Source organism: Pituophis catenifer, unplaced genomic scaffold (assembly GCF_029215685.1).
Source record: "Pituophis catenifer annectens isolate HBS135680 unplaced genomic scaffold, rPitCat1.0.hap2 SCAF_2, whole genome shotgun sequence".
Lineage (NCBI taxonomy): Eukaryota > Metazoa > Chordata > Lepidosauria > Squamata > Colubridae > Pituophis > Pituophis catenifer.
In genome coordinates, this window is record NW_027256882.1 from 67,920,551 (window position 1) to 67,942,752 (window position 22,202).

The 22,202-nt window shown below is 38.0% G+C and overlaps 1 protein-coding gene across 2 annotated transcripts in view; it reads left to right on the plus strand.

Annotated features, from left to right (window-relative positions):
* UROC1 (urocanate hydratase 1) overlaps positions 1–15,109 on the plus strand; it is a 58,703-nt gene extending 43,594 nt beyond the window's left edge. Inside the window, exons 15-20 of one of the 2 annotated variants that reach the window (XM_070933604.1) lie at positions 751–821; positions 2,681–2,779; positions 3,383–3,482; positions 5,587–5,668; positions 11,396–11,495; positions 14,811–15,109. In XM_070933604.1, the coding sequence (XP_070789705.1) occupies positions 751–821; positions 2,681–2,779; positions 3,383–3,482; positions 5,587–5,668; positions 11,396–11,495; positions 14,811–14,951 (593 nt within the window). In that variant the 3' untranslated portion in view covers positions 14,952–15,109. The remainder of the gene's footprint in view (positions 1–750; positions 822–2,680; positions 2,780–3,382; positions 3,483–5,586; positions 5,669–11,395; positions 11,496–14,810) is intronic. The other variant, XM_070933605.1, reaches the window with a different exon arrangement.
* Positions 15,110–22,202: the final 7,093 nt, after the last annotated feature.

Below are 22,202 nucleotides of genomic sequence, written 5' to 3' on the forward strand. Positions count from 1 at the left end.
ACAGAATTCTATGATACTGCAGTCATAATAAATATATGCCAGTTGCCAAGTGCATAAATTTTGATCACAAGATCATGGAGGTGCTGCAACAGTCATAAGCGTGAGGACTAGTTATAAATCACTGTTTTCAGTGTCGTTGTAACTTTGAACAGTCACTAAACAAATGGTTGTAAGTCAAAGACTACATGTATATTATCTCATATGTTTGGAGATGTTCTGATTTTGGAAGACTGTCCTATTATAGTTCACCAAACCCTCAATAGTTACCAATATTATTTATATCTGGTAAATACTTGCATATAGTACGTTTTTCTTGCAGAATTTGTCATGCAGTATAATCGCTGCAAGACTCAAATATTTTGGTTATTTCTCTTTAAAAGGTTGACATGTTAATTTTTGTATTCTGATTCAGATTTTGTACTCTACTCAGAAAGGCAGGCCTGAAATATCTCATTATCAAGCATTTATTAATAGGCGCATTTTATATTTCTCTTGAATAATATATTAAACTTGTTTACAGCTGTGCTGTCCTTTTCTTGCTTCCAGACAATGTAGTTACCTATAAATCTAAAGACAACTGAATATTTTATTCCTTTCTCCTGTGATAATTTGTATAATATCACTGGACTCCTCCCAAAGGCAGGTGTTTTCAGCACTGTTTCGTGGATACTTCAGAATCTTTTTGTAAACTGCCAGTGGTCTTTTGATACTGCTTTGGTGAACCATTTTGTATTATCTTCTCTTGCCTAGCAAATGCATCTGTGAAACAGCAGTATTATGATAACATACGCTGGATTCAGGAAGCCAGAAGACATAATTTGGTATGTAAATCCAACTACAATGATTCTTAATTGGAATACAGTGCCATTATTTTATATTTTAATTCTATTTATTTTTATGATTTTTAATTCGCCATTCTGCCCATAAGATACTCAAGGTGATTGACAATGTTAAAAGATGCCTTAAAATCATTTCTTGAAAGAACATGTAGCAGTTTTATCATCCCAATTCCATTGCACAGTGGGGCATCCAATCAAAGTCAAGACCCCTTCATGCTTGTCTGTTGAAGCAATTTTCACATACTGTAATCCAATCTCTTTCTATTAATCTCATCTTGACCTACTTCCTGGGTTTAACATTTAAAATGGCTAGCAGGACCCTCATGGTTATTTTTCTATTTTAAAAAAATCTTTTACTCGAAAATCAGATGCCAAGGAGAAGATAAGGATGTTTATATGTAAGATTAGACTTTGTAAGTAGAAAAAGTTTGGGCAGAAGGCTGCCATCTATAGCCTAAATGGTACTAATGGAACAGAATATTTGTAATTCAAGGTTGAACTGTGGAGATCCTTGGTGCTCTCTGAATTTTGTGGTTTTCTTGCAGATGCTTCATTACCAAACTAGGTAAAATGTTACCTACTTTGGAAATAAAACATCTGCAAGAAAAACACCAGACTAAGAAAGCACCAGGGACCCCATAGTAACTCTAAAGCCTTACATGCAAAATGTCCCTGGTTTGAAACCAGCAGTATTTTTTCAATTAATATTTTTCTTTCTTTGAGTCACATATTTTTCTGAAGCATTTTTTCATTAAAAAAAAAAGGAATTCAGTAGCTCAGGAAATGAAAATAGCAATGTAAAAGAAAATATTTCTGCTGGGTTTTGAATCAGGAATATTTTGCACATCAGGCAAGGGTTATAACTATTATCCTAGTAAGGAACATCTGTTGTCACAGCATCTGCAGCAGATGTTACAGAGGGAAGATGAAAGAAAGGAATTTCTTTCCAGCAGCAGGGGAATTAATCATGGTAGCTTGAACTCTAGACTGAATACCTTACAAGCATCTCAGTCTGGACAGGATTGTCTTAAAATTGGTTTGAAGTTAAATCAATGAGAACACAGAGTAAGGGTGCCACATAGATATGCCCTATATGTGAATTTTGGATTTTCATGCTATGGCACATCCTATCATTGGCAAGCAATATTAGGCCCTACTAGAATGAAGGCTACTGTCTCCTTGCTGAGTTTCAGGCCATAGAATTAGCAGTGTCTTTCAGATATCCCAGGCCTGGGACAATAACATTGCCTCACCAGCTTTAACAATGGTAAAATCAGACTCCGAATCTGTGAGTTTATTTATTCTCAGGAAGCACTTTGAATACTTAACCTGAAGAATTTGTAAATTTGTAAAAAATAATTCCAAATACAACTTAATTCTAATTTGCTATCATTGCAATGAAGTTCTTGTATGATGACTATACAAAATAAATCCTTTAGATGAGTCATTTTTAATGGGAGCCAATATGCTCATCTTTCCAGGGAAAAGCCATATAATGCCTCTAGGAGAAAGTCATTATTGCAAGTTTTTGTATATTACAGGCAAGAAAAACTATGTTTTTAGATTCCAGTTTCATCCTTAGTTCTAGATTTTATCTAACAATAATGTAAGACCTAGTAATAAACTTTAAATCTTGATTTTAAATGAGTGGAAAATGGCAAATATATTCAAAAGTAAATGGAGACAAAATCATAGGCAGAAATCCTTAATTATGGAGGATAGAAATTGTAAATTCACTGTCCTGCTTTCTTCATTAAACAGACAGGCATTTGTCTCTGATCCACATCTGGACTGTGGAGATAACTGATGGATGTTATCATTATATTATTTCTATATTTTAGGTTGTTGGTTCCCAAGCCAGAATTCTGTATTCTGATCAAAAAGGCCGGGTAGCTATTGCAGTGGCTATTAACAAAGGAATTGCTGAAGGAAGAATTAAGGTACAGTTCTTCTGTGCTTTTATTCAGCGTAACCTGTTAATTTTCTTTGACATGGTAGATTGATTTGGAGATTGAAAAGGTCATACTGAGAGAAATAGAATAGATGATGGGACAAGAATGTTTCTTATAAAAATGCAAACCATGTAAAGTCAATGAATTTCCAGTAAAGTAACAAAGACTGATTGTTTGAAATGAGTGTGACTATAATATAATATTAACTGTAGGTTGTAAACATATCCCATGCTGTCAGATTACTGAATAATTTCTTATTGAAAAACCTCACAGTATTTCCTAATTTAATGAAGGTAGGTCTTGTGTACTTCCTGATTCTTTCATTATACAGATGAGGTGCAGAGCCCCAAGACCAAATTCAACCTCTCAACCTACATTTTACAGCTTCTGAAACTATCAGTTTTCAGGTGCATGATTTTCCAGGTTTTTTTGGCACTAAAAATGCAAATATCAGATTGCTGATTTCCCTATTCAGGAACTTTACCTGTAACAGAACAATTGATCTCTTCATCTAAATGAACAGAATTATGCCAAGGAGCCTAGTTGATTCCACTCTATTTTTTTCCCTGTAAACCTGTACTTCTTTTTCAGGCACCAGTTGTTCTTAGTCGAGACCACCATGATGTGAGTGGAGCAGACAGTCCTTACCGAGAAACCTCAAATATCTATGACGGTTCTGCATTTTGTGCAGGTTAGCTGAATAGATTGCAAGTATTTCTAGTAAACATAATTTCTATACAATGAACAACTACATTTCATGCCTATAACTGGTTCACCTTTTGATGTAAAGATTTCATTTCCCATAATGGTTGCTTGTAAATCAAACTTCCCCAAAACTGCAGCACCTTGGAGAGTAATTCTGCTGTTAGTTCAGAGCAGATCTTTAATCAGGTGCAAGGAGTAGACAGAAAAGGTAATATTAAAACATGATCAGTGAGAAACTGTATCTTGCAAGATGAGATGCAACAAAGAGTTAAGGGGGTAAAAGGGGAGGGGAAATCTGTATTTGAAGCCTGAATTACAGAAAATATTTAGAAGGAAAGAGACATAGGAGTTCTCTGCTGGTGATCTTTGGGGCAGAAGGAAACCAGGAAAAAGAGGGATTAGAATGGAATATTTTGAATCCAAGAGTATTCCAGACTGTAACATTTTGTAATAGGCATCAAAGTATGTCTTAATTATGTGTAATCTGAACCTGAGACCAAGATAGTTCTAGAATGGCCAAATATAACAGAAAGCAAAATGCATTTTAAAAGGAGAAATTTCAAACAATAGCAATAGCTTTTAGGCTTATATAGTGCACCATATACAGCACTCTCTCAGGAGTTTACAATGTAAGCAATATTTGCATATTGCCCCCAACAATCTAGGTCCTCATTTTATCAATCTCAGAAGGATGGAAGACTGTCAACCTTGAGCCCCATCAGGATCGAACTCTAGGCTGTGAGCAGAGTTTGCTGCAGTACTGCAGTTTAACCACTGTAACACCAGGGCTCACAACTTACTTTTCCCTACTTCCAGTTGTCTAACTGTACCTACTGGAAATCTCAGATGGTAGTCCTGCCCTCTTTTTGCATTTGATTATCCCAGGCAGAACTACTGATTTAAATAGATCCTGGTTTTATTCCAATATAAATTTCAAACCAAATTTGTCTCTCTTGAATGAACAGCGATAAGAATTTTTAGATTAGCACAATCACTGCAGTGAATAGTTTGTGCCATTCAGGATAGTAAAGTTATGTTCCTACTTCCTGATAATCCTTCAGGATTTAAATTTTTTTTTTGTCACTTTATTTTCATATCAGCTAGGTTGTTATGAGAATGTTTGAGCTGGTTTGGTGTAGTGGTTAAGACAGAAAGGCTAGAAACAGAAAGACTGTGAGTTCTAGTCCTGCCATAGGCACAAAACCAGCTGGGTGACCTTGGGCCAGTCACTTCCTCTCAGCCCTAGGAAAAAGACAATGGCAAAGTACTTCTGAAAAACCTTGCCAAGAACATTGCAAGTCAGAGTCCAAACAGTCTCTGAGATTTGGACTTGATTGAACAGAAGAAAAAAAGGGAGGGCATTTTAAACATCTGCTTCTCTGGCTCAGTAATGCCCTGACAACTGCATGCAGGATGGGAAGTGGTAATAGATATTTTTAAAAAACCCAAGATGGTGATCACAGCAGCACACTAAAACATCAGACTACATCCATTCAGGTACAAAATGGGTAGGTCTTCAATCATGCTGTCATGACTGCCAGCTTGCAGTTTTTGACACCCCCACTGGCACCAGAGTTCTTTATTGAACCTTCTCATCATGATGCTTCTAATAGCCAGCATAGCTTGCATAGGACTGAAACCCAGTTTAAACATCCAGCTATTAACTGGTAAGCAGTGGAGAAATATATATTATTAAATATATATATATTATTTGCATTCATTTGAGCTCAGGCTAAATAGGATGTTTTAATTCTAAATGACTAATTCAGATAAATGCAAGAGAGATTTGGGAGAGGCAAAAGGTCTCATGGACTCATTTTTGTTTGTATCAGTGGACATGGAAGATTTATTTATTTTGTAGATTTGTATCTGCAGGAGCTTCTCAGTGTCCTGTTTTCTCAGAAGGGAAGTCCTACAAACTTTGGATTTTTTTAAAAAAAAGAATGCAAGAGAAACAGCAATACCTGAATAGAGCTCATGAAGTGCTGAAACAAAACCTTTGCGTCCCATCCCAATTCTTGAAAGAAATATCTTTCTTTTCCTTTACCATTGAATTCTGTTGTCGTGTCTTTCTTTTTCTTCCCTAACAGATATGGCTGTTCAGAATTTTGTCGGAGATGCATTTAGAGGAGCAACCTGGGTTGCCTTACACAACGGTGGTGGTGTTGGCTGGTAAGGAGATTTTACCTTCAAAGGGGAAAAAAAGATGAGCAATGGAAACTATAGACAGATGGTAAGATATATATATGGTGCTGCAGCTATTCATTGTACCAAAATGAGGTTTTGCTGAGGAAATCTGATATGGTTTACTTCCCTAAATGTGTTCTCCAGCAATATTGAATTTTATCTCCCATCATCCCAAAACAGTAGGAAAAGATAGGCTACTTCATGAAATATGTCTCTTTTCCCAGTTCTGGCAGTATTTCTTTGATGATGATGATTTTTTTCAGAATAACTGATGATTACATTTTTCTTATTTTCTTTTATTTAGCAAATTTGTCTTTGATCTTCACTTGTTTCTTAGGAAACCCAAAAGTTCTCTTGAGCATACTGGCTTTAGGATTAAAAGAAATTAAAATATAATAAAATACTTGTAAATACTGCACAATTGTTCAACATGAAAGTTATACAAGTTCTGGGTCTTGAATTGCCTGAGGTTAATATGTTTACTGAGTCCTTCGGGAGTAGGGCGGTATACAAATCAAATAAAAGTAAAAAGTAAAAGTACTGGTGAAATGATTATAGAATCTGCATTCAGCTGATGGCTTCTTTCATTACTGATTATGTTTCAACTATATCCAACCTTTCAGAATGATATGCAAAAGGATCATTTTTAAAATTATCAACTTCACTTAATTAGGAGAATTCCCATCTACCAATATGGGTGTCTGGACAATATACACTGAATACCTCCTTCCCCACTTTTTCTCCCTCTCCTCTCCATATGTCACTTTAACATCTCCTAAGTATTTTTTTTCCATTTAATTATTTTCTAGTATCCCATGTTAGTTAGGCAGTGATCATAGCACCCTTTGGAAACCTCAATTTATGAAGCAAAAAACAGGTTTCCTTAAGGTGTGTAGGTGTATTAAATTAGCATTCACTTCCAATTCTGTATTCTCACATTGGCCTTCAAAGTGTCTGTAAAGGAGTTGTGCATTTAGACTCCCATCAAATAACATTTACATCTGTGATCTTTGGACTTCAATATAACATCCCCATATGCTAAAGGCAGCAGGATTTGCTGACATAAAACAGATCAGGTGCACAGCCATCTTTTTCTTCGCTTCTGCCCCTAATTGTTTTTAGTGTGTTTTTTAAAGAGCATAAGAGGAAGAACTCATTTGAACTTTTGGTCATTCTGAGCTTCTCACATCTGCCATTTGTCTCTCCAGGGGACCTCCAAGTAGAAATTTGAGTCCCTACTGCAGTGGCGGGTTTCAAAATTTTTTACTACCGGTTCTGTGGATGTGGCTTGGTGGGCATGGCAGGGAAAGGATACTGTAAAATCTCCATTCCCAACCCACTCCAGGGGAAGGTTACTGCAAAATCTCCATTTCCTCCCTTATCAGTGGGACTTGGGAGGCAAAGAATATATGGGGGTGGGGCCAGTTGGAATTTTTACTACCGGTTCTCCAAACTACTCAAAATTTTCGCTACCGGTTCTCCAGAACTGGTCAGAATCTGCTGAAACCCACCTCTGCCCTACTGGGTGGGTTAAGCATTAGGCCTCCAAAGATGAGAAGAGCAGCTTATTATGTTTTGAAGGATATAAATAATAATAAAATACATTAAAAACACATCTGCTTCCTCCCTAACAAGTCCATTAATCCCAAGGACTAAAAGGACTTGTAAAAGCTACAACTCAGTCCCCCTGCCTTGCTGCAGCTGTAAGAGACTTTTGAATGCCATGTGGATGTCACCAGTAGTGACAGGGCCAAACAAATGAGGGCTTTGTTTGGAGGCTTAGTAAGATTTAAAGGTAGAATTGAGAGGAATGAGAAAGAAGCAGACATGCTTAAAAATCATGCAGCTCCCCCACAAAGAGTATTTGCTAAACTCTGACAGTACAATTTTGTCTAATTCTTTCATAATTTTTTTAGAGCAGTTATGGCGGAATAGGAATGATTTATTTCCCAGTAGTTTTCTCTTCTCATTTCAGGCTTTATGTTTAAAGGGAACAAAAGTTTGAAATACTCTACAGCTGGAAACTGGGCAGTCTATTGCTCAATTTCAATGAGATGATTTTTAGGTGCTTGTTGGGACCATATACAGCTCATGGCACACGAGTTGCCTATCCTTGCTTTAGAAAACATGTGTTAGTTAAAGTACTTCCACAGAGTTTTTCAATTCCTTGGACTATTTTGATTCAAGGATCCAATCTGGGTCAGACACCAAAACCAGAGGTTTCGTCTTCCGAGCTTTCAGATTCGTGCTGGAGCCCATCTTTAGGAAACCTGTCTCTAGCAGAGCGTGTGCTGTTCACTCACAACAGGCACTATAAATATCACACACAGAATAACACACACTCTGCTAGGGAGAAGTTCTCTTAAGTGTACAATAGCTCGAAAGACAAAACCTCTGGTCCCAGTAACCTATCCATATTGGATCCTACAACATTATCTTGGGACACGTATTTGCCTTCATTCATATTTTGATTCCATTTGATTCCATAGAGAGCTGACCACTTGGGATAAAAGGAAATTTGATGACAATGAAATAGGATTTCTTTAAGAAGACACTGTTATATATGCCATATGGTATATGTGCCATATTATATCATATCAAATCTTTGACTATATGGCTCAGTATTTGTTACATTAGCTTTCCTCATTAGCTTTTCCCTTGGTGGTGGTTCTGGCAGGAGACAAACACACTAATAGGGTCAAAAGTAATCATATGTGTTGTTCAGAATCCTTACCCACTTTGTCTATAAGGCACCTTTGTGTCTCTTGTCCCTATGCCAGAGAAAGTCTGGCAAGGTTTCATCACATCAAAAGTTCCTTCCCTGAACCAAAAAGGAAGCTAGCAAGGAATTCCGTAACAGAGATGCTTGCTTTTTCAGTGGCCTTTTCTCTGCAGCATCTTTTATGATTAGGTAGGCAATATGGGTGAATCACATGGTGGCGACAGGAAGGGCATCTGGCCAGTAAACACTCAGCTCCATTCAGTTGCCCAGACTCCACTCTGCAAGGGATTATGGGGTCATTAAATGATGATGATGACGATGATGATGGGCGAATCACATGGGGGTTTAGCCTTCCCATGATAGCGCTGACTAGGTAATGTTCATTTACTCCTTGACTAGGTAGTGTTCATTTACTCCTATGCAAGACTGGCTCTGCCTTGGGTTAAATATAACTGATTTTTGGGTGTGTTACGCTGTGCACTGAAATGTTCAAGGACAACAAGCCACTTTATTGTTTTGTGATTTAAAGATGTAAATTAGTAAGTATACTACAGCATATTTGGGCGGTGAAAACCAGACAATCACTACAGTGCCGCAAATGTGTTTGTACCTATCCTGGATTATTGTAGCTCAGGTATGCTATAATTATTCTGGGAGCCCTAGACCTAAGAGTAGACAAAGTGAGGCTTTTGAACTCCATTGGCCTCCATTGGTGTATGCATGCCCTTGAGCTGTCTTTGAACAATTGCCCCAAATTGTGAGCGTGCTTAAAGGCAAGAAACCCACAAAAGCTAAACATACACCATTCTAAATTGATTCATCGAAGCATCCTATCCCAAAAATTGCCTAAAAATCAAGAAACATTATTGAAAAAAATCCTCTTGCTTTTGCCCACATGCATGACAAGGACCCATCTGTTTTGCGCTACCTTTTAATAAATTAGTTTTCTTCACTTTATCTCTATTTTATTTATGTTTTAAAAATGCATTTTCTCCTGATAATGCAGAAGCAAGAGACTTTATTTCAACTGACGTGACTTGCAACAACTAATTTGACATCATCACGATGGAATTTCAAACCGCCATGCAATAAACTTAAATAAGTTTGTCTTAAATCGTCTGGACTTTAAGGCAACAGCTACTTAATCTCAGACATGTTGGCATTTTCATTATTTGTCTGAACAAGTACATTTTAGATGGCTCAGTCTTCGGGGGAACTGCAGTAGGCAGGCGCAAAAAGCCTTGGCATTCACACTAGGATAACAATTGATCTTGTAGAGTACATTGTACTGTATACATTGTAAAACTAATAATGTAAAGATAATAAAATGGTTGCCTCCTTATCCCATATAAAGAATCTCATTTCTTCTGAAATACCTTAAGACATTTTCAACAATGAAGTTACCTAATTTTAGAATGGAAAGCCTCCTTAAAGGTCACCATCTATGTGTTTTGCTGCCCACCCAGAAGGAGAGAGGAGGGGGGTGAGAGAAGCAGAGGAATAAATCCAGTCAGACTCCTACTCTGTGGGAGAAACTTGCAGTACTAACATTCCCAACAAATGACTCAACAGCACACTTACAGTAATTATACCTAATTTCTCTGGCACGTGTAATAGTTATGCTTTTCTAGAGCAATAATTCTACTTTTCCACAGATTTGGGGTAATTTAAAAATGAATAGCCTATAATGGATCTAGAGGCCTACAGGCTACCTGGTGACTTAAAGTGTTCCATAATAACTATTCCACAAAGGGCCAGTTTGGTCTGTTTATTAAGGCACCAGGCTAGACTGTGAGTTCTAGTCCTGTCTTAGCCATAAAAATTAGCTGGTTGACTTTGGGCCAGTCACTCTCTCTCAGCCCAAACCACTTCACAGGGTTGTTGTTGTTGTGGGTAAAAACAGGAGGAGGAAGGTGTGTTGGATATGTTCGCTGCCTTGAGTTATTTGTAAAAATAACAAAGGCAGGATACAAATATATAAACACACAAATAAAGAAAAATAACTAAAATTGCCAATTCTTCCAATGAGAATTGGGATGTGGGATTCAGGGGAAGAATGAATTAGAAGTTTCTTGGTTCCCAGGCACCCCTGGCCAGAAGTCCTTAGAAAAGCAAGGAGGTTAAGAAATACAGTATATTTTGTTTGAATTGTCCTAAAATGTAGACCTTCTACCCAATCTCCCTGGGAACTACATTCAGTAATGTAAATTTGGCAGGAAAAATATGGAATGGCTATGCCAGATTATGTGTCTTTTTTTCCTAGTATTGCTTTAACTCTGTTCTATAGCCATATTTTTGGTATGTGTTTTTTATTCATGTATTTTTATTCATCACAGTTTTAAACAACTCGTCTCTCTCACTGAGGCACTCTTGTCCCATTCTCTGTCCTTCCATCTCTCTGTTTGTCTACGCTAGTTTTGATATGCAGATCTTAGTTTTAAACACCTTCATTCTGCTATCCTGTTTCCTCAAGTCTTTCTTTTGCTGTCCTTATTAAAACAAAACCCCTTTATTCTTTCTTACTTTAGTGCTGGGTTTTCTACCATGGTGCACTCCCCTACCACTTAAACCTTAATAGCCCTGTTTAGGATGGAAATTGGAGCTGTTCATTGAAAACTTCACTTCTGGTGAAGAGGATGGCAGATTCCCAGGCTAGAATTCAGCTGGCTGTCAGACTTTGAATTTGATGCAACTTTCCACACACTTAACATCTCCTCCCTAGTTAATATCTTTTTGAGTATAATGGAACCACTTTGCACAGTTGATTTCCCTCTGTCAATACAAAGTGCAAATTTTTGTATATATCTACAGCAGTTAATCAGCAGTTCTTTCTTCCATTTTATTCACAATTTAATAAATTGTTTGCTTTGTGCTTTTCAACCTTGGAGCTAGATTACCATTGTTGGTTGGCATACAGATAACCCCACACTGTGTATCTGTCTTATTAATGCCACAAAAATGAAGAGCTGTTTTTGTTATTAAATTTGAAGGGGAGAAGTGATCAACGGAGGATTTGGTCTTGTCCTGGATGGTTCAACAGGTGCCGAAGAGCGTGCAAAGATGATGTTGAACTGGGATGTTTCTAATGGGGTAAGTAAAAATAGATCAATTTGAAATTGTACCTTTTAAAAGAAGTGTAAACTAATAGATTTTGTTATGGAACTTAGTAAATTTATTATTTATAGCAAAGATATTGGGGTACATTTCTTTGCTATGTACCGTATTTTTCGCTCCATAAGATGCACTGGACCATAAGATGTGCCTAGGTTTAGAGGAGGAAAATAAGAAACAAAACTATCAGGTGGAGTCTGAGAGGACTACAGATAGGTGTCCTCTCATGTGCCAGCTCTGCCTATTGACTCCTGCACTGTGGAAAAGAAACAGAAGAGGCGGGCAATGACAAAGACAGAAGAGGGGGGCTCAGCACTGTAAAAGGACCCCATCACCGTGGCCAGGCTGCTATTCACCAAAGGACCGGCACCCTTTCCACCCACTTTTGGGGGACGAAGAGTGCGTCTTATGGAGCGAAAAATACAGTATATTCTAATGATATACAATATATTACATATTTGATGTAATTTGGGAGAGGATCTTCAGGATTTCCTTACTATCTGTACTGGATAATTACAGAATGAGGAACAAACTTTTCAGGACAAAATCCATATCACTTTCCTTTTTATGCTAAAGGAAGATGACATAGAATTTAAGATGATTCCAGTCGCTCCATCCTGAGGAAGATACATATACAAATATACCCAAATCTTGTGCTATATTCAGCTTCCCCACCTTGTCATCTTAGGGAGTTTCTTAATTTATTTCCAAATAAAATATATATTTAATTGCAAATGCTTTCATATTTATATTATACAAGCTCATGGCATCATAAAATCTTGCTTATTCCATTTACTGAAAGTTTATAACTTCCAAATTGGTTTTTCTGAACTAGAATACTGTGAGAATGTCATTCAAGGGGCACAAATACCATTATCTCACAATTCATGCATTCACACCCTGTGCTATCTGAACAGCTTGTATAATCATCATATTTCATAACTGCAAGAGTAGGTAAAAGAGTAAAGCATATTGTTGCTGTGATTTTTGACAGTAATTACATTAATCACCCAAATAGCCCCAGCTTAGTAGTATCTTATCAGTTATGAGTTTTTTGGATTCAACATCCTATCAAGCTGGTTCTTCTCCCATACTCCATTATACTGGTCTTGATTTGAGTTCCAAATAGCTTCCAGAAACCAACAGCGGTGTGTTAACTAGGCAGTTAATTGATAGCAGCAATAGCAGCGGCTCACTATTTTAAAGAATTTCCATTTGAATCAATCAAAGGAGCTGCCTTTGCACAATATAATGACTGACAGTTAATGAGAGCATTTGAGAAGAAAGAAAGTGCCAATAGGACCTCATTGGTCCCAACTTAAGGCAAAAATGAATTAGTTTTGGTGCCTGCCATTCATCTGTGTTTTCATTCTCAACTGACTAGCTTTTATTATTATTGTATTTATATCCCTTCTTTATTTTGTAAAACTCTGAGTGAGGCACCCAGTGTTCCTGCTAGTGAGATGGGTTCGACTGAGAGAGACTTAGTCACCCAGCAAATTTTCAGACCTAAGGGAAGACTAGAATGTAGTCTCCTAATTTCTAGTCCAGCACCATTTTTTTTTCTCTTGATGGTTATAAACTCATTGGTTAGAACCTAGATGACGAAGTGTAGGTAGCTGGCTATAGCCACAGCTGCTAATTAGGATGGGCAGTAAAGAAGAGGCTGAAGACATATTTGCCTTCAGCCCACTCAAACCTAGCAGTGCCTCTCAACTCAATTCAGCGTTGATTACATCTAGAACAGGGCTGTCAACTTGTGGCCCATGGGCCAGATGCGTCATGTGCTAGCCACACCCATGCCCGGTTTAGCAAAGGGGAAAAAAAGTCCTGATACATCATATGATGCTGCCGTGATGCCACGAGTTTGACACCCTTGTTCTAGAATAAGTGTAGACCAGGGATCTCCAACCTTGGCAACTTTAAGATTTGTGGACTTCAACACCCAGAATTTCCTCACAAGCCATGCTGGCTGAGGAATTCTGGGAGCTGAAGTCCACAAGTCTTAAAATTGCCACAGTTGGAGACCCCTGGAGTAGACAGAGAGCACTTTGGGGTATTAATACCATCCTCTATTATGTAACTTCCAAACAGTGTAGGTGCTTATTTTATTCCAGGGCTATTTTTTAAATTTAAAACTAGAGAAGGTTCTGTTATAACCTACTGATGTGAACAATATACTGCAAGTAATACCAGAGTTCTCCCAAACTTCATCTTTTTACATCCTTGCTCTGGCATACATACAGTAATCAGAAGAAATGTCATTCTATTCAAGGGTGAAATCCAGCAGGTTCTGACAGGTTCTGGGGAACCGGTAGCAGAAATTTTGAGTAGTTCGGAGAACTGGCAAATACCACCTCTAGCTGGCCCCAGAGTGGGGTGAAAATGGAGATTTTGTAGTATCCTTCCCCTGCCATGCCCACCAAGCCATGCCCACCAAGCCACACCATGCCCACCAAGTCACGCCTATAGAACCGGTAGTAAAAAAAATTTGAATTTCACCACTGATTCTATTCCCCAGAATCATTAATCTTGAATTAAACATATGTTAACTTAGCTTAGTGTTTCTCAACCTTAACAACTTTTAAGATGGCTGAGGAATCTTGGGAGTTGAAGTCCACATATCTTACTGTTGCCAAGGTGGAGAAACAGTGACATAGTTCTTTCCAACTTGGCAGCTTCAGTGTACCAGGACTGGAATTCCTAAACTTTTCAAAGGCCACACTAGATGGGAACTCTGCCAATTGGCACACATCAGGAAAAGGCACCAAGGTCAGGGAAAGTTATTATAGCTGAATAATTCAGTATGCATGTTTTTCAAACATTGTCTTCGAGCAATATTTGAAGACAAGTTTGAAAATATTCAAACAATACTTTCCCAGCCATTGTTTCTAAATTCAGCATTAAGTGATTATATTTTCCATGAAATGCATTCATTACCGTGCACAAGAAATGACACAAATTAAAATAAAACAGTGTGTTACAGAATATATTTGGTGTGCTATTCTTCTAATCGGAAGGAAGTAACCTCGCAAAACATCTTCCTTATACCATGTCAATCTCTTTATAGATATTATGCTGGAACATTTAAATTAGAACTAAAAATATTATCTTTATGATTCAGGTTATTTATTAAACAGTAACAGCTCGGATACTACTGCAAGAATTTAAAGGAATCACTCAATTTAGAAAAAAAATGTTACATATATTTTTCTTAAAACAATATACGTTTAAACAATTGGCTATCTTATACTTTAAATATTGTATCTACTCATTTTTATTCCATAAATGCAGGTTGCTAGACGTTGTTGGTCTGGTAACAGCAACGCTTATGAAACCATCTGTCAAGCCATGGACAAAGAGAAGAATCTGAAAGTGACACTTCCACATAAGGTGCTAGATGACAGCATCTTGGAACAAGCTCTGAGTTGTTAATTGTACAATCGTCATTTATTCTGCCTTTTTTGAACCAGGTTCCAACTGCTACTTTCCTCTTGTCCTAGTCCAAAGCTCCCATTTGATGATACAATAAAAGAATGGTTGAATTTTATCTTTCAGGAATGTAATACTAAAATAAATCCACATTAGTAACATTGGTTTCTGCACAAGTTGAACATTAATGCAAGCTTTTCAGACGCAAGTCACCAAGTGATTTCTAGTCTAGGAACTGGTTAATCTTGGTATGCTCTCTAAAATTAGTGCGCAAACCCATTGTTATTTGATTAGAAATCCATGCAGAAAAAGCAACAGGCAACACTTTTTCTACTGCTAATCATGTTACTGCTTGCTGCAACTTGGGTTCTTTTTAAGATTTGTGGTGAAAACTCAGCATTATTGTATTTCGCTGACATCTCTTCTCCTACCCTCAACTTCACAGCAAAATCGGACTCACGCTGAGGTACATTCAAAATGCATTTTGAAAAGCCTTGATTTCAATACAGTGTTTTTTGGCTGATTTATATGGAGACTAAGGATATAGAATATGTTTATCTTAGCTCCCTAACAATTCAGTCTGTTGATTTCCTCTTTGTTATATCTGGGTGAGGAGCAGCTATCACATGGTCCAATGTTTATTCAGGTTTCCACTTTTTTGCCCATAATACAGTGTGGAAATTGTCCCAACCAAATTGTAAGTTCACTTTTAAGTGTTATAGTTGGCTTTTAGTTTTGTATGACTTGGGACAAGTCTATCTGAAAGGGGGGAAAAAAAACCATTCTCCCTTATGAGCCTGGTCAAGTTTTAAGATCATTGGGAGAGGCTGTTATCAGAGGTTTATTTGAAAGAAACACAAGAAGGAGCCTTTTCAATGGCTGTTTACAGGCTTCAGAATGATCTGCTAAGAAGGATCAAGATTGATTTCTATTCTTTATCCTTCTTCTGTACAGTAAGTCTTTTTCCCCATATAAGCATTTTCCAAATGAAGTCAACTGGTTTGTCTCTTGGCTGGTGTGATTGTGGCAATTTAAAATAACATTTTACTTATTTAACTGTGTTTTTCTTACTTGTTCTCTTGTATGCCATAAGTTTCTGGAAAGAGAGGACCAGATGATATTTCTAACGTTTAAAATCATGAATCTTCTTAGCTACAGGTAGTTCTCAACTTACGACCACAATTTGGTCCAGAATTTCTATTGCTAAGCAAGATGGTTGTCAAATGAATCATGCCTGATCTGATGGCCATTTTTGCCATGGTTGTTAAGCAAATCACTACAGCTCTTAAGTGAATCATGTGGTCATTAAGCAAATCTGGTTTCTCCATTGATTTTGCTTATTGGAAGATGGCTGGGAAGTTTGCAAAGTGGTGATCAGAGGACCCCAGGATGCTGCAACTGTTATAAATACATGCCAGTTGCCAAGTGCCCAGATTTTGATCATGTGACTGTGGGAATGATGCAACGGTCATAAGTCTGAGGACCAGATGTAAGTTACTTTTCAGTACCATTGTAACTTCAAACATTCACGAAACAAATGGTTGTAAGTTAAGGACTACCTGCACTTGAGAATTCCATATACAAAAAGATTTTTAATATATCATTCTGCTCTTTAATCTTTAAATGTCTTCACTAATGGCTTTTGTTGTGATAGAATAGCAATAACAATAGCACTTAGATTTATATACTGCTTCACAGTGCTTTACAACCTTCTCTAAGCAGTTTACAGAGTCACCATATCGCCCCAAACAATGTGGGTCATTTTTACGCACCTCGGAAGGATGGAAGGCTGACTCAACCTTGAGCCAATGAGATTTGAGCTGCCAAATTGCAGGCAGCCGGCAGGCAGCAGAAGCAGCCTGCAGAATACAACAATTGTGGCTGCTACTTGGAATGGATGATAAAATTATCCTTGACTGCACATGGATAATTTTTTTCCCACTTACATTGCTACAGTAATGGATTCTACTCCAGGCTATCACTGAGATGATGCATATCTTAAATCATGAAAATAATATCAGAATATTTCTAACTTGGTGCCAAATAATCCCACTGACATTATTCAATTTCCTGCATTTTTCATATTTTGTATTTACCAGTAATTTTAAAAGCTTTCAATTTTATTAGAGAATGATTGCATATACCGTTGAATACAGCTACAGTCAACATATGGGCTGTTGGGTCTGTGCTCTGAACTTGATAATTTAGTTGAAAACATTTCATCATCATTCAAGGAGACATTCTCAGTGATGAAATATTTGCAACCAAATTGCCAAACTCGGAGCACAGCCCAACAGCCCAACTACCAACCTGAGCTACTTATATTCAGATTTATTTTTATTTTTATTTATTTTATTTCCAATTTATATACCGCCCTTCTCCCTGAGGACTCAGGGCGGTGTACAGCCAGAATTAAGAACATGAAATACAAATATTAAAAAACAATTAAAATATATATAAATTTGGCCCAAAAATTAAAAATCACAAACCAATTTAAAACTTTTAAAAATTTCTTCTTAAGCCAGCCCGGCTTGCTGGAAAAAGTGGGTTTTAAGGGCACGGCGGAAGGCACTGAGGTCTTGGATTCTCCTTATCTCCGGGGGAAACTGATTCCAGAGGGTAGGTGCCCCCACAGAGAAGGCCCTCCCCCTGGGGGTCACCAGCCTACATTGTTTGGCTGATGGCACCCTGAGGAGGCCCTCTCTGTGGGAGTGCACGGGTCGATGGGAGGTCGTCGGTAGCAGCAGGCGGTCTCGAAGATAGCTAGGCCCTATGCCATGGAGCGCTTTAAAGGTGATGACCAACACCTTGAAGAGCACCCGGAAGACCACCGGGAGCCAGTGCAACTCACGCAGGAGCAGTGTTACATGGAAGCGCCATGCTGCTCCCGTCACTACCCACGCTGCTGCATTCTGGACCAGTTGGAGCCTCCGGGTGCTCTTCAAGGGGAGCCCCATGTAGAGAGCGTTGCAGTAGTCAAGGCGAGAGGTGATGAGGGCGTGAGTGACTGTGCACAGGGAATCCCGATCAAGAAAGGGCCGCAACTGGCGAATCAGGCGAACCTGACAAAAGGTCCCCCTGGTTACAGCCGTCAGATGTTCCTCCAAGGACAGCTGCATATCCAGGAGGACTCCCAGATTGCGAGCCCTTTCTGTGGGGGCCAAAGACTCGCCCCCAATAGTCAGTGATGGAGTCAACTGACTATATTGGGATGCTGGGAGCCATAGCCACTCAGTCTTGGAAGGGTTGAGCTTGAGCCTGTTCTTCCCCATCCAGATCCGCACAGCCTCCAGGCACTGAGACATCACTTCAAGGGCATCGTTGGGGTGGCCTGGGGTGGAGATACATTTCAACAGTCAACATATTTCAGCATCTCACTTGGAAGTTGGTGCCTGGACATTTTAAAGTTGGATACTTTCACTTTAAAAATGTACTGTGGATTTAAAGTACGGGATCTTCAGTATTCTTTGTCTGAAGCACAAGATGTTCAGTTTCATACCAATGTGCCAGATTTATTTCTTGTCATCCTGAATTTACATGAGCATACCGAGTAACTTTCATACCTAGGAGTTAGCCGAGGAGCACACTGCAGTCTGGCTCTGATTTAGAAGGGCGGTGAGACATAGGTAAAAAAGTGATCATGTGAAGTGGGGGCTGGATATCATATACTGCATCAGGCAAAGAAAAGCCAGAGATGGATGAAGATCTTTCCTCACTACTGATTTACAGTGCTCTTCATATCTCCTAGAACGGGTAGAAAACTATGAGGTGAAGGTGGCATCATGGGATTATGTGGGGGGGGGAAAGAGGTTGATAGACGTTTGCACTGTCATGAAACGCAAGTGGACATGGCCAAGATGTGCTGTGATAATTGTTAAAAGTGAGATTTACTCTCTGATTTGGAAGCTGAACAAAGTAATTTAAACTCCTTCAAAATGTGGTTTTTGCAAGCATTTTGTTCCACAGATCCATGGCAACAATTTAAAAGCTAAATTATAAGTGAATCACTCCTTGTTTATCAGTCTAAGCTAGTTCTGCACCAAATCCATTAGCTTGGAGAAGAGTATCAAGTGGAGTATCACAGGACTCTGGGCTGGACCCATATTGTTCCACATTTTTATTAATGACTTGGCCAAATGGGAAGTTGGACAGGATCATTTTCTGTTTTAATGATGACATTAAATTAGGATCAGTGCCTAATGCTTTAGAAGAAAAAGGAAAGATTAAAAAAAAACTATATGGGTTGAAACCATGGCCTGAACAGAATTTAAGGAGAAATATAAATTCCTGCACCAAGAGAAGAATAATGAAAAGCACAAGTATAAGATGGAGGTGTGATTTGGCCAGAGTCCATACCTCAAAAAATCTGGGTGTTCTATCTAGATCACAAATTTAACATCTGCCAATAAAGTGATGTAGCTTTTAAAAGGCAAATGCAATTTTGGAATGTATTAAAAGATGTAGGATCCAGATCACACAAAGTTCCACTCTAGTCTTCCTTGGTCAGAGTCTAAAAAAGGCATAACTGGAATAATTTTATAGAAGATCTATCAAGATAGCAAGGGTAATGGAAAAAAGTACTGTGGAGGAAATGGGTATATTTATCCTGTAGTAAGGGAGATATAATAGCATCCTTCTTCTGTCCAAAGTGTTTTTATGCAGTGAGAGTAGACTTCTGAGTTAAGAAAATTGCTGACAGTAAAAGCTGTAGGCTTAGTAGAATAGGCTCTGTTTCATGTAGCAGTAGCAATAGCACTTAAGAGTTATATACCACTTCATAGTGCTTTAGAGTCCTCTCTAAGTGGTTTACAGAGTCAGCATATTGCCCCCAACAATCTGGGTCCTCATTTTACACACCTCGGAAGGATGGAAGGTTGAGCCTGGTGGGATATAAACTGCCAAATTCAAGGCAGCTGGCAGTCAGCAGAAATAGCCTGCAGTACTGCACTCTTAACCACTGGACCACCGAGGCTCAGATGGTATAGTGATCATGTTGTCTTTCATTAGAGGTCTTCAGGTGCTGGGTACCCATCTATCCAAAATGCTTCAGCAGAACTTGCAGGGAATGGTGGTAGTGGCATGGACTAGTGTGAAGTCCCTCCCAACTCCAATTCCTTGAAACATTTCCAGTAGGTAGTTATCTTCTTATTAACTGATAGAGGCAGTCTTAGTTGGCAACTTCAACAATATCAACTAGTTATAGACAAGAGGTTAGAATGAGATGCCATAGGAATAACCAAGGAAAGCTGGTCACGAGAGATGAGAAACATGGAGAATTGCAGAATGATGGAACTGGGGGCACACATTTTGGAAAAATCAACTTTTACTTAGGAAGCATAACATATGCTACCTTTCCTGCAATACAAAGTAATGTAGATAGTCCTCATTTAGTGACAATTGGCAACTCAATTATTAAGTGAAGCAGTCACTAAGTGAAACTGCAACTGGGCTCGTGATCTTACTCCAGCCTGTCTTTGATTTACAATCCTGCAAAGGTCATAAATGCAAGGATTGGTGATAAAGTTACTTTTTCATCACTGTTGTAACTGTGGTTACTAAACAATGTAATTGCTATGATCAGACACACAAAACTGATTATGTCTTGAGTTCAGGATAATATGTGAACCCAAGGATTTTGATTTATAAACTATGATTTGTTGTTTAAATCTTTGTGACTACAAGTACAAGCTTAGTAAAACAAACCATGCAGTGTTAAATTTGACAATTAAAAGCTAGCTATTCCGCATCTAACATTTTTGAAAGTAAGAGATAACAAATTGCTAGAAATGTAGTAACCAATCAGTAAAATCACTGGAATATTGGAGCACCTTTTGCTTTTCAATATTAGTTAAGATGTGTGTTCAGCTTCATTTAAAACTACAATGGCCTATTTAGCAATGAATACAGTAATTAGCTTATTTGCAAACAGATACAAGGTAATATAGCACCACCTAGTGTTTGAATAATATAAGAAAAAATTACCATACAATACTATATTGTAACTAATAATGTGAGAGAGGCAGTTTGGTATATAGGTAGTTCTTTTATTGCAACTATAATGTAGCCTGTCCGTTATGGTTGAAAGTTTGAACATTAAATGAATTGCCTCACTTAACTCCCCATCCCTGCTCTCCCCAGGGATGCTAGATATCGCATATTTGTTTTCATTTCAAGTTACAAAATAATGATGGTGTTTATGTAGTGAAATCAACTACATAACTCACTCAAAATTTATACAAAAGCAAAAATCCATGAATAGAAAATGGGGGGGGGGGGAGACTTTCCAAAGGACCAAATGAAGACTGACCAACTTGAGAAAATATGAGCCAAAGATTTGTTTTACTTCATGTTAAAACCAAACCAACCAGTTTATGGTTTATCATAGTGTATATATATCATAGTGTATATACATGCAATACCTGCTAACTCAATCAAATTGCATGTTAGAATATCTTTTTAACTTCACTGAAATAATGGGGTGAAATCCATAAGTTAAGGTTTATCAATTCCTACATTTTTAAAACTAAATCTCAGCTGTAGTATTACCTGGCTAATTCTAGGCCAAATTCTCTCTTCCTAAGTGGGTGGAATTTCAAGTCAGCATGGTCAAAGTTGAGAATTAAAATCCAAGACATTTGGAGGGCACCAAATGTTGGAATGCTGCTGTAGGGAGTCTAAGAAAGCAGTAAGATGAAAACTGTAGCAAACCATATGAGTGCATTAAGGAAAGAAACATCATTTAGTTATCAAATTAATAAGGTTTAGGTGAATCCTGATGAGGGCAATGTTTGGCTTTAGGATATGGTGACTGTGGCATAGATAGCAAATTTCCTGATGTTTCACCAGCAACTATAACCGAAGATGCCCAAAAGATACCATCTGTGAAAGTCTACACTAGATCCTGGCTAGTTCCACATAATTCTATATATAGTATCCAATTTGGTTTTAATACTTTAATTTTGTCATGCAGAAACCATCTGGACAGGCATGAATTGGCACATTTCCTTCATGTGAAAGATTCAGAATGCAATTCCTTCTACTCCCTCTGGTTAATTTTTCCCAGAAAGTCAGTGCACCTTTTTATGCCATGCTTCATTAATTAATCTCCCCAGGCTATTACATAACCTCTTTATAAATTCTCTGTAGAATTGTTAATAGTCTCAACAAATTTGAGATCTACTTTCCTTCTTTATAAGTGGGAGATTTTCCAGCTCTGCTTGGAGTTACCTTTCTCCCAAAGGAACTGGTATCCAA